The sequence below is a fragment of the Phaethon lepturus genome, unplaced genomic scaffold, assembly GCF_000687285.1.
Source record: "Phaethon lepturus isolate BGI_N335 unplaced genomic scaffold, ASM68728v1 scaffold10765, whole genome shotgun sequence".
In the NCBI taxonomy this organism is placed as follows: Eukaryota; Metazoa; Chordata; class Aves; order Phaethontiformes; family Phaethontidae; genus Phaethon; species Phaethon lepturus.
Genome location: NW_010541215.1, coordinates 1 through 12,089, shown reverse-complemented (window position 1 = coordinate 12,089; position 12,089 = coordinate 1). Strand labels below are relative to the sequence as shown.

Below are 12,089 nucleotides of genomic sequence, written 5' to 3'. Positions count from 1 at the left end.
GCTCTAATTTTGGAATCCGCATGTCTAATCACTGACCACTTCCATTTGAAACATTCCTGTTTCCATATGAACTTTGAGGCAGATCCGCTGTGGGGAAGGGAGAAGCCAGTCAGTGAGCACCTCAAATTCCCATTAATTGGAGACAGATTGTAGAGCAGAAGCTCCAGCTCACTGTCTGGTTGTCCTTGTACACCTCTGGCACAGATGTAGAGAGCTGCAGTATTGATGTGAATAGAGAACAAATGGGTCTGCCTGGGACTGGAAGCTCCAGAAGGAGCAGTAGCAGAATGTCTGCAAGACTAGGTGCTGATGGTCAACACATCCATCTGCAGCTTCTTAGGACACTCAGATCAGGAGGGACAGTCCAATGATGACTCTCAAAAGCAGGACAGCATGGAGAAACTAATCAGTGTCAACCCTTTAAGAGTACCAAATGTATATTCAAAACCTGCACATGGTCACCAACTTAAGAACAACTCAGAAGGCCCAACAGGTGACATTCCTAGTCATCAATGTCATGGCAAAGAAACCTAGGCAGATCATTTGGGCACAAGAACCTTGGTGGTTGTAAGAATATCGGTCTGAGAGTGTGTTGAATGTGACTGAGTGAAATCAATTTTGTTTTTAAATGAAATCACCTTCCTCCTCACATGATGAGCTTTACTACACTTGTTCTACAGTACTGCAACATTATTTCCTATATGGAATTGATTGCCAGGCATCAGGTCAAATTCAACTGTCTGCCTTCTGTTTCTCTCCCTGTAGATGTCATGTGAAGGCTGCATGGAGAGTGACAATAAGAGCACTGATGCAACTATGGAGTTCCTCCTGCTCGGCTTCTCTGAGCTGTTCTGTCTGCGGGTCCTCCTCTTCCTTATCTTTCTTATTGTCCATTTGGTCACCCTGGCAGGGAATGTGATGATCTTCATGGCAGTGGTCATGGAGCCTTCCTGTCCTCCCATGCTTTTCTTCCTCTGTCAGCTCTCTGTCATCGAGCTCTGCTATACTCTAGTCATTGTCCCTAAGGCACTCCTCAGCCTGATAGTGGTGGGTGGCAGCACTGTTTCTTTCATAGGCTGTGCTGCACAGATGCACCTTTTTGTGGCACTTGGTGGGGCTGAATGCTTCCTCCTGGTAGCCATGTCGTATGATCGTTACGTTGCCATCTGTCAGCCACTTCACTATGTAGCTGTGATGAGTGAGGGACTCTGCCTGAGGCTGGCTGTGGCATGCTGTCTGGGAGGCTTTGCCGTTGCCCTGGGGTTGACAGTAGCTGTTTTTCGCTTACCTTTCTGTCAGTCGCATCGTATCAACCACTTCTTCTGTGATGTTCCTGCTGTGCTGCACCTGGCCTGCACACAGAGTTATACCCCTGAGCTGCCCTTGCTGGCTGTCTGTGTGCTCCTCCTGCTGTTCCCCTTCCTCTTAATCCTGACCTCATACGTTTGCATTGCTGCAGCTTTGTTACATGTCACCTCCTCTGTGGGAAGGGGCAAGGTTTCTTCCACCTGCATTTCACACTTGGTCATCACCTTGCTACACTATGGATGTGCCACCTTCATATACATTTGTCCTAAGTCCAGTTACTCACCAGCTCGAGACAAGATGGTGTCTCTGGTCTCCACGAACATTACTCCATTACTATATCCCCTCATTTATAGCCTGAGGAACAAGGAAATCAGAGGGGTCCTTGGGAAAATGTTGAGGAGGAAGAAAATAGCTCAGTTGAACTGGGATACCATCAGAGCTGTGATGTGTATGTATGGCAAATTTTAGTAGAACAAATGTGTGCTTGTTAGAAAACAGCCCCATAACCACGTTAGGACCAGATTCTCCATAGACTTCACCACAGCAAATATCCAGGCAGAATTCAACATGCATCAATACATTTATGACAAAATGACATCTTAAAAAAAAAAAAAAGATCTTTAACATAACACTTTACCTAAAGGGATATGCTTTAATGACTTGTGAGGAAGAAGAGCTTTGATTAGTTTATGGTCTCACTTCTGTGATCACACACATACTTATGCTTAGATTCATGGTCATCTCAGCACAATCAAAAGATCAACACAAAATTATTTAAACCTGCTGTATTAGTTGCATTAATTATCTATCAAGATGGAAGTGGAAACTGGAAACTTGGAAGTCAATAAAAAATTTTAGACTAGTAAGTTTTTCAGCACAAAAAATCTAAAGAGGGTTATTGGAAGGTTAGAAGAAGAAAGCCCATATCTAGAAAGAAACAGAAATTAAGCTGTGGTTTTCTCCAAATTTAGCAGAATGATGCACTCCAAGCATCCCATCACAAATGGAAAGATCACTAGCGTAAATTCATCTTACTTTGAATCATTCTAGATAATGAAAATGGAAGTGCTATCAATTTGACGAGAGTATGACTTTTCTACGTCTGTTTTGCAGGAAGCAATCTTTCGTTTTATAGGGAGATGCTTTAGGTTTGGATTGTTCTTATGGCAACATAAAGGCTAAGATACTGGTCTTATGATGTGACTTTTATCAGGAAAGACTGTATCATACAAATAAGGATGCCTGAGGAGTGTTGAAATCTATCATCATAAGATTAATAAGACCACTGATGCAGTTATTTTAATTTCTTTAGCAAAGCCAGTAAGAGTTACAGCACATGCTGGACTACAGCAAACATGAGTCTGAAATGTGTTATTTTGTGTGTTTCCTACATGTATGCAGAACAGGATGATTCAGACAAATTAGGGAAGATCAGTTTTGGACAGGAACAGGCGGAAAGAAGCAACTTCATTTTATTTAATAATTCATTTTATTTAATACTTCTGTCCCTCATGGATCTTCAAATCCCCAAACAGGCCCCATGATTCAGAACCTACCTCTTACATATAAAATTGTTGAGAAAAAATTAAAAGGCTTGCTTCTGTTTCTCTGTCTAATCCAAAGGAATTTCAGCACCCCAACTGCCCTCAGCTCTCTCCCTTGGCAGATTGAGAGAGTAGAGTGATATTTGCTTTCTCTGGGCTACAATAATGGTAAGTAGATTTGACTAATGTAAAAAATTGGCACTGTAACCAAGGAAGTTAACTTGGAGCCATCTGTCAAAAGAGAAATGTGGAATTTAAAACTCACATTAAAAGCTGTCTTCAAGTTGACAGTCTAGCCAGCCTAAAACCTTAACACAGAGTTTTGGCTCTCATGCCAATGAAGACCTAATTACTGCTGTGAGCAAAGGTTCAGCTGCATTATTTAAAATGATCAAAGCTGAAGTGAACATTTTAATCATCTTCCAGGTCTTCCAAAAATGAGAAGGGAAGGGTGTCAATAAAAGCACATTACTTACTAATAGAGAAGTACTTTAGAAGTACATTAGAGAAGTACTTTGAATCAAATACTACTAAAGGATTTAAAGATAGTAAATAACTGTAATAAGCATAGGACAAAACTGAAGCATCAATTCCAAATCCTGTCAAGTTAAATCAAGCTTTGAAGTTAATCCTTTTGCAAGCAGTGGGCTGGACTAGAGAGGTCCTTTCTGAGATTAGTAGGTTTCTATAGTAGAGGTTTCTAACCTGCCTTCTAGGAGGTATTGATATGCTCAAATATTTGGCAATAAAAGTAATGGACAGAAAGACACTGAGGTTTATAATACTGATCAAAACCTTGGTAGAGGCTCTCATGTGTTTCTGGCAGCTATGGGCATGGGATAGCAGAAATACGACTAACATCTGCTGCTAGCTATGAGGAGATAGTAGGGCTGTGTCCTGAACTAGAGGTGTTCCTCATGAACAACTGCTGATCAGAGGCACCTCGGCAGACCTCTCCTCACTGTAAGGATATGGATGATGCCTTTGGGAGGGATGACATGACTGAAACAGCAGCCAGGTTAGACTCCCAGCTCTTTAGTTCTGAGATACATGTGGGAAGCACAGCAAGCAGTGGAGGTTTTCTGCGAAGACACTGTCTCCACCAATGTCCTTGCAGATGGAGTGAGGAGATATCCCAGAGTCCAAGACTATCCCCCATCCTATCCCCACCAGTATTTGCACACCCATTCACAGCACCATCAGCCCCTCTCCTATGCTCAGCTGTGTTGAGTGCAAGACATGTATAGATCTGTAGAGAGAACTCAGGGATGAGAGTGGGAAGAGGGAAGCTTGTGCTGCTTGTGAGCTCATGAAGCTCATGAGCAGCAACAGTGTGTAAGAGACATCAGAACAAATTCCTTTTCAAACGTTATCTTTCAGTTACCAGAAGCTGCATGAGGTCCCTTTTCCACCCACTCCCACCCACAGTTACAGGTGGCTGTTTCAGTCCGTTGACCTTAGTACGCCCTATGCTGAGTGCTGGAGAGTGCTCAGGTGAAGTGACAGCAACATCCCTGATGTAGGGCATGAACACAGGAAAAAAAAAGATAATTTCTAAGTCCTTTTCAGAACTTCACAGTTAACATCAGGATCTAGTCAGGTAGTGCAGAGTTAGACAAGTGCATATTCCACTTCCAACCAAAGATGGATAAGGCAAAGAACTTTCCATGGGCATCATAACTGTTTGGGTTGGGTAGGGTCTCAAGACCCCCCACTGTATGAATACAGCTGGGCACCTGCATTCGTCAAATGGTCCTGCCCTTCCTTTGAAGAATGCCTACATCCCCAAATTTGCAGAGGCCTGAGATCTGGCAAACACAGGTGTCATGAAGTTTTCCAATGAAACCAGCTAAGACATCTCTAAGAATCCTTTCATGACTTACACAGCCATAAAACCAGAGTATTCATCCTTGCAATTAGTTTTGTAAAGGGTGCCCTGAGCAAGGCACTGGATGAGAACACAGATCTCATCAGTGGTTAAGCACCAAAGCTCAACCTGTAAGAGTTCAACCTGTAAGGCCTGTAAGATCTCACCAGTGCTATCCTCATGCTATAAAATGAAGAAAGTTTGGAGGATAATGGCAGAGACATTGAATAACATTCAGGGTACTCAAGGTCCAGTACCTTGAACAGTACATACCATTCAAAGAGGTACCTTCATTCAAGGAGATACTTCAAAGTACTATTTTGAGTGCTACCTACCAGTATCACTGACGCTGGTAGGGTACCAGTGAAATCCCCTTTGCAGTGTAGAGAAACCAGTGAAATCTCCTTTTTTTTGCACACTGTCATGTTTTACTGGCAATCCAGGTAAGACATTTCCTAAAAATTGTTCCTATAAATAATCAATCATCTCCTAAAAGAATGAAATGCACTTGCATTAATTAACCTCCTTTTCTAGGAGGCTAAATACAAAAAGTTTACTAATGGGATGTGTTTCTGTTATGGGTTAGGGAAGCTGAAATTCTGCTGGAAGTCCAATTTTAAGAGCATGGAAGAAGTTTCAATGTATTCACCTTCCCTTGACAAAGTCATGTTATCACAGCATATTCATTTTGGCTTACATGGAAAGTGAGTCCACCAGCCTTCCTTCTTTTGGATTCTTTAAAAGCTTAGAAAACCTGCAGATGATCCTATATTTACCCAAATAGCTTCTTTTGTCCTTTGATTTGAAGCAGAAGGTAAGCACCAAGGTGAAATTAATACAGCTATTTACACCAGTGGAGTTGTAGCCAGTGAAAATGGATGTGGGGACAGGATTAAACCTAGAAAGCAGATTTTAATATCATGAGGATGAAAAGCTGTTGAAGATGGTGATTTGCTTTATAGAGAAAAGGCCCCTGTTTTCCTGATATCTGTCATTCAACATGCCAAGGGCAATAGCCATATTGACTTTACTATGATAAAAACTAAAATGCTATAGGAGTTTCTCTTCCAGATATTTATAGATTAGATGATAGAAGATTTACAGAAGAATAGAAATGAGTCCTTCCTGAGATTGTTTTGTGCCATTATATGAAATGGCTTACCCAGCATATAAAATCTTATAGGATTCTATATGATATAAAAAAATAAATTCTATACCCCTATAAACAGGCTAACGGGGAACAAATACGCTTAAATATTCTGCCCTTCCCCACGGAATAAAAAAATTCTAGACTCTAAAAGCTTTTTATTTTCCAACTGGGTTGTTGTGCAGGCCTTAAGTCTCCTTTAATGGATTGCCTCAGGAAGCAACCAGGAACACGGGACAAGAAATAATCAGGAGACCAAAGTGGAGTCGAGGAATGAAGTGAAGCTCCATGCCAGCTGGTTGGTTTCAGAGTCAGTTTCACTCATCCTGCCATCATCTCCACATCAAAAAGCTGACTGAAGGTTCTATTAATAATTCCAGCTTTGTATCCCTAACCTAAAACTCTTGGCTCTGAAGATCCTGCCATGCTCAGTTATCTTCTAGGCAAGTCCAGGAAAATGTGAGAATGGAAAAGTCAATACCCACCCAGTGTATACCCTTGGCTTTACCTGCATAAATGTGAAGATATGAGGCAGTCTGGTTTTACAAATCAGTATGTAAAGATATAAGACTGTCTGGTTCTACAAATTGGTATGTAAAGCTGAGGTAGGACCAGATGGCTCAGCAGCATATGGCCTCTAGCCTAGTCACTGCTGAAAATCAGGTCTCCTAAAATCTGTGTCGTGTTTTATTGTGGTTTTGGTCTACAGCTGCTCTCAGCATTCATTTTAATTTTCATGTTTTGATTTAATTAAGAGTTCAAGTTTGAAAAAGTGGGAAGCTGAACTGAGGATAGAGTTGCCAGTGAGTTGGGAAGGTGTTACCACAATCAATGCCCTCTTTCCACCTGCAAGACAGCAAGGTGTCTGTTTCAAATATCTTCTCTTGATGTCAACATTGAAACCACTCAGGATGAACACAGGTTGTTAACAGTGACTAGTGGCAACTTCCACACAGGACAGCAACACTACAACACCAGGATCAAGCTACAACAGTAAGAAATAAGGGCAAGCATGGAGGCAACTGTAATTTGTCAAGAGGACTATAAAAATAACTTCAGATTTGAAACAGGTATGAGAGCTTCAAAATTTCTATTAAAAACCCCAGAAGTTAAAAGATTGTTTAACTCACACATTCAAGTGTCAGTGTAGAAAAAAGAAATTTAAAATCACACTATCAAAGAGACTAGTGATATGGTTGCTTACCACGTGTTATTAATACTAATGATTTTTTTCAGTGTTGGTGAGGTATTTTCACATTTAAGCATAATTAATCCAAGAATGGGAAAGAACAGCTAGATAAATGAATGAATTGCAAATTACAGAGAGGTATGCATTTGTCATGCTGAGACTACTATTGCTGTATTTTGAGTTGTGATTCAGTTACTAATAACATTATAATCCCATTTTTCTACAACCTAGTTGTCATGAGCATCTCTACTAAAAATCAAATTTCTCTGGGTCAAGTTTTATGTTTATGATGCATATGCTGTTCTGTTAGTAATGCTCAAGGAGAAATTGAACCCTGTTTTTCTTTCTTCTTTTATTTCTTCCTTTTTTAAATTTTTCTTTTTTTTTTTTTCTTTTTTCTTTTCTCTTTTTTTCTTCCTGAGGTCAGTAGTAGAAGTAATAAAAAAGTGAAAACTTAATGCCACCAAGATAAATAAGTATCTTCAAATGTGCCCAGGAAGCATGTACTCTCAAAGAGGAGTGGTAAGTTTAGAATGGCACTTTTTTGATGTATAAGTATATAATGTGCCATAATATCTATTAGAAAGTAACTTACTCTTGTGACCCAGACTTGTACCACTTAGGGCAGTTTTATTAATGGGAATATGAATCAGATTACATTATGGCTGGGTTTGCATTGTTTTCCGCTTGTCTATCTAAAATGTAGCATCTTAATGTAAGTGAAGCCCTGTTTTGCTTAGTTTTTTTTTTTCTTTTTGCAGTAGGTCCCTCAGTCTCTCATCGCTTCACTGTGGACCAAAAGTGTAAACTTGTGAAGACACAAAATCCCAGCCATCACCAGGCAAAACTGATTGTATCACCCTTAAACTGATGGGTGGGGTGGGCTCCTGCCACAGCACCTTCAGGCAGCTGGGACCGCTCAGCCTCCACACCCAGTGGACCACCAAGGGGGAACAGAACTGGGATATGAAGGCAAGAGAATTTTCTCAGGTAATTTCTGAGGAAAAGAAAGGTTGTCCTCATTTTCAGGATGGTACAATAATTTAATTTGCTGCTGTTTTGCAAGCCAAATAAGAGCATGGCAGACCACGTGCAGGATAACTTACCAAGCGACAAAAACCAGAAAGCCTGCAGTTCAGCCAACAGTGAAAATACACTTCTGTGCCTAATTAGGTGCCCAGCCAGGGCATTAGTCAATAGATAAACACCTATGAGTACGTTGCTGATACACAAGTAAGTGGAGTTTTATACAGGGATAATGGACTTCTAGTCCATCTTTAGTCCTTTCCACTGGTATGTCATCTCCATTAGATGGAGAATACATATGGGAAGCTGCCCTCCTGTTTGACTGGAGACTAAGTAAGGAGCTGTCTACGTGTGGCAAGAAGACATGATTGTTCATCTACTAGTGATGAACAGAATCAGAAAAATGTTAAGGTGGGAAAGGACTACTGGAGGTCTTTAGCCCAAATACCTACTCACAGCCAAAGGGTTAACACCAAAGCTGTGTCAGGTTGCTCAGGGTCTTGCTCAGGCAAATACTGTACATTTCCAAGGGTGTTCCTCTCTGATATGTGAGGAAGAGTGAGGGACTGTCCCCTGCTTCTACGGGTATGAGCAATAAAAATGAAAACCCAGATCTACATCCTGTCTCTATCAGCTTCATTCGTTCCCTTGCCCTTGTTATTCTTCTCAGGGGAGAAAGATAACCAGCTTGACTACTTGTGCAGTCAAATCCCCAAGCCCCTAGGCTAGGGGTGACCGCTTTGTGATCAAGACGAGTCACTTGTCCTCCTTTGTAGGAGTTTAAAATAGTTATTTAAAATGAAGTTTGAGTTTCTGAATGAAAAAAGTCCATGTAAAAAATAATTTAACAGCTTAAACCACTAGATGGTAGGACTCTATTTTCTGCAGAAAGACTATTTGAAGTCAGTTGTTTGAAATATTGTAATATAATTGCAGGTGGAGTAGATCCAGGAAACTTTCCAAGATAAAAATGAAAACACTAGAATATTAAACTGTGGTCATGGAGGTGAGAATAAGAGAGAGTGAGCACAAATTCTCTGCAGGGAATGGAACATCGAAACAGAGCATCCCCTATGCTCTGCAGAGCTGTCATAGATTTTTCTTAGAGTTGTAGAGATAGTGGATAAAAGGAGTGAATCAGAGGCCACAGAACAAGGAATTTCCTTCTTCAGACTGAAGTGGGGCTTGTTGCAGGGTGTGATTGGGGCCCCTGTGAGCCCTATACATCTATGTTACTATGACACCTTACTGAAAGCCCGTTTGAGATGCACAGATTCAAGTTATCAATACCAAAGGGATGCTTTGATAGCTTGTGAAGTAATATCAAGTGAGGAACTCCAGAGATTGTTTCTAGGTTCAGTTTCATTCATTATCTAGAAGGACATTTAACAGCACAATGGTGAAACTCATAGCTCTTTCTAAAACGTGAGAAGCGGCAAACACAGTAAACAATTTATAAGAAACATATGAAAGAGTTCTGCCTGAAATGCAGTTCAAAAGAAGCACGTCCCCACTCAGTCTTGGGAGTGCCCTTTGACTGTCCCAACAGTACATCAAGACAAGACCTGGTGCATACCATTCCTCCTCACCTCCCTCACCACAAGCCTACATATCTGTAGGAGGAAAGCCCGGGTGTGTTGTGTAGTGATATTTTCCAGCGAGATACCTAAACTCCAGCACTACGTGAAACAGAATACTGGGAAATGGAAGGACAAAATATGCCCTGCGACTCAGAAATACTCAGAGAGACTAGAAACACAGGATGAGATTCAACCCAAAGACATGCTGAGAGTGAGTTTAAAAGATGCAGTTATCTTCCTACCATCAAAAAGCATGCCAGAGATGAGAAGCTCACTGGGAAGCCATGACAGTGAAAAGGTTGTGGAGGTGTAAATCATAGAATCACAGAATCACAGAATATAACTGCAAAGATAAGGTTTTTTTGAAATTAAGTTAGTTCAGATTTTTTTTTTTCCCACTAGACAGTCAGGGAATCAGTTTTGTCCAACAGTTTACAAAGCCAAAATCCAACCGTGTGATGCACAAGAAAAAGGATCCTGTAAACGAAATACTCAACAGAGTTGTATGAATAATTCATATGTAGTACTCCACTGTACTGGGTACAGCCTCTGCATAGATTCCCTCTTTTTCCCTTTGGATCTGCATTTTGGTGCAGAGGAAGCATGGCAAAGAATGCAGCAGAGCTTGTACAAGTATCAGTAAAGTTCCAGGCATTTTGGGGTCTCTACTTTTTTATGTTTCCACTTGTTTTCAGATTTGCTGCAGATCTTGATTTTGCTGTAACATTAGGTGATATTTTGTCTGACTACCGTTATACACATTCTGACTGGGAGCTACAGTAGGTGAACTCCAATCTACAAAATAACAAAGCAATACAATACGATTTCTGACCACCGCCATCTGGAATACACCAATTTCTGACTCCCATCAGCCAACACTAATAAGTGGGAGAAAAAGAAAGTAAATCTTTTTTAGGTCATGCTCTCCAATAAGCCCTAGTAAATCTGTTCCTGCCTTTTCCAAATAGCTTAGATCAAATGTCCTGAGTATCTGCCCACTAATGAAACAAAGAGAGAGCATCCCCAGGTTCTTCTCCCCAGAGTTTTGGCACTTCTGAGATTCTATAGATGCAAACTTGGGTAGCCCTGGGGAACTGAATGTAAGGCTGCAATGCTGAATTTTTTTGCCTTAGGAAGGATGTGAACTCCTGAGCTGCCCTACAGCCTTCCACTCCACTTGCAAATGGTTATTTCCCATTTCATGTCTATGTAGGGCTTGCCTATGTTATCCCATCACAAAGGAGAATCTAGTCATCCATCTGCCCCACTGCTACATCATAGACTGAAGAAGGCACAGTATTGTACAAATGAAGACTGAAATGGACACATTCAACTAGTGCAAATTCAAGGTATGGGATATAGACAAGAAAACCTTATACTGATGCTGCAATGGGAGTCATTCAAATGTGGGGAAAAGGTGGGCATAAAAATTTGAGACTTAGCACTGTAGACTGAGAAAGAACAATTTAGGCAGGATTAAGATGGAATAAATTTAAGATAGAACTACTCTGAATGACATTAACATATGAATTATTTCTGATATTTAAAAAAAAAAATATATATTTTACTTCATGTGCTATGTAAAATTTAAAGCTTAGTATTTTAACCATTTTTTCTCGAATTTCTCTTGCCTGTGTTCAAATTTCTTGGGATAGATTTTGGTTTTACAAGATGTATGATTACAGAATCATAGAACTCACTGAAAGTTTTAGATACAAGGCACCTCAGGAGGTCTGTAGTCCCAACTCCTGCTTACGGCAGGGCTGACTCCAGAGATTGGTAAATTGCTCACAGCTGTGTCCTGGCGAGTCTGGAACATCTCCAAGGGTGGAGATCCCGCAGCTTCTCTAGGCAACCTGACAAAGTCCTTTCTTTAGCCTTCCTTGGGGAGGAGGAGGAAGAGAGCAGGAGGAATGCGGCCTTACAGCAAGTGGAGAAATAATGCCATCTGTATTTTACGGGGAGGGGTGTAATAGCTGTGTATGGGTGGGAGTAACATCCTTGATGAATGGCAGAAGAGATACCATAAAAGCAAGTTCTTTCATATTTATGTCCCTCAAGAAGGAAACTAAAAGTCCCATAAGGTCTTCCTACATAGAGAGAGAATTCTTCTGGCTTAGTTGCTCTCCCATGATTTTTGTGTCAAAAAGCAGGCACCTTCCACCGATGCTGAGGAGCTTACTAAAAGGAAAACAGTAATTCTGCCAGATAAAGTGGCATGGCTATTGCTCTGTGACATGCTGTCACAGCTTGGTGAACAAAATGGGCTGCTACCACTGCGCACAGATGGATTTCCTAAATGTCTACTGCAAAGATGGCTCAGTGGTTTTAGCCAGAAAGAATGTACCGAGCAGTTTCTAACGCAGCGTCTGGGCTGTTTTAATCTCTAAAAGAAAGCCCGGCTAGAAGTGCGCCTGGGGGGGTGGGG

The 12,089-nt window shown here is 41.0% G+C and overlaps 1 protein-coding gene across 1 annotated transcript; it reads left to right on the top strand.

Annotated features, from left to right (window-relative positions):
- The first annotated feature begins 783 nt into the window (after positions 1 to 783).
- LOC104621238 (putative olfactory receptor 10AC1) lies at positions 784 to 1,776 on the top strand. The gene has a single exon (XM_010287667.1). It carries the CDS (start codon positions 784 to 786, stop codon positions 1,774 to 1,776), a length of 993 nt encoding a protein of 330 aa, XP_010285969.1.
- The last annotated feature ends 10,313 nt before the right edge of the window (positions 1,777 to 12,089 follow it).

Excerpts from the sequence above, each read along its gene's own strand:
- LOC104621238 (XM_010287667.1), top strand. The coding sequence starts at position 784 with ATGGAGAGTGACAATAAGAGCACTGATGCAACTATGGAGTTCCTCCTG.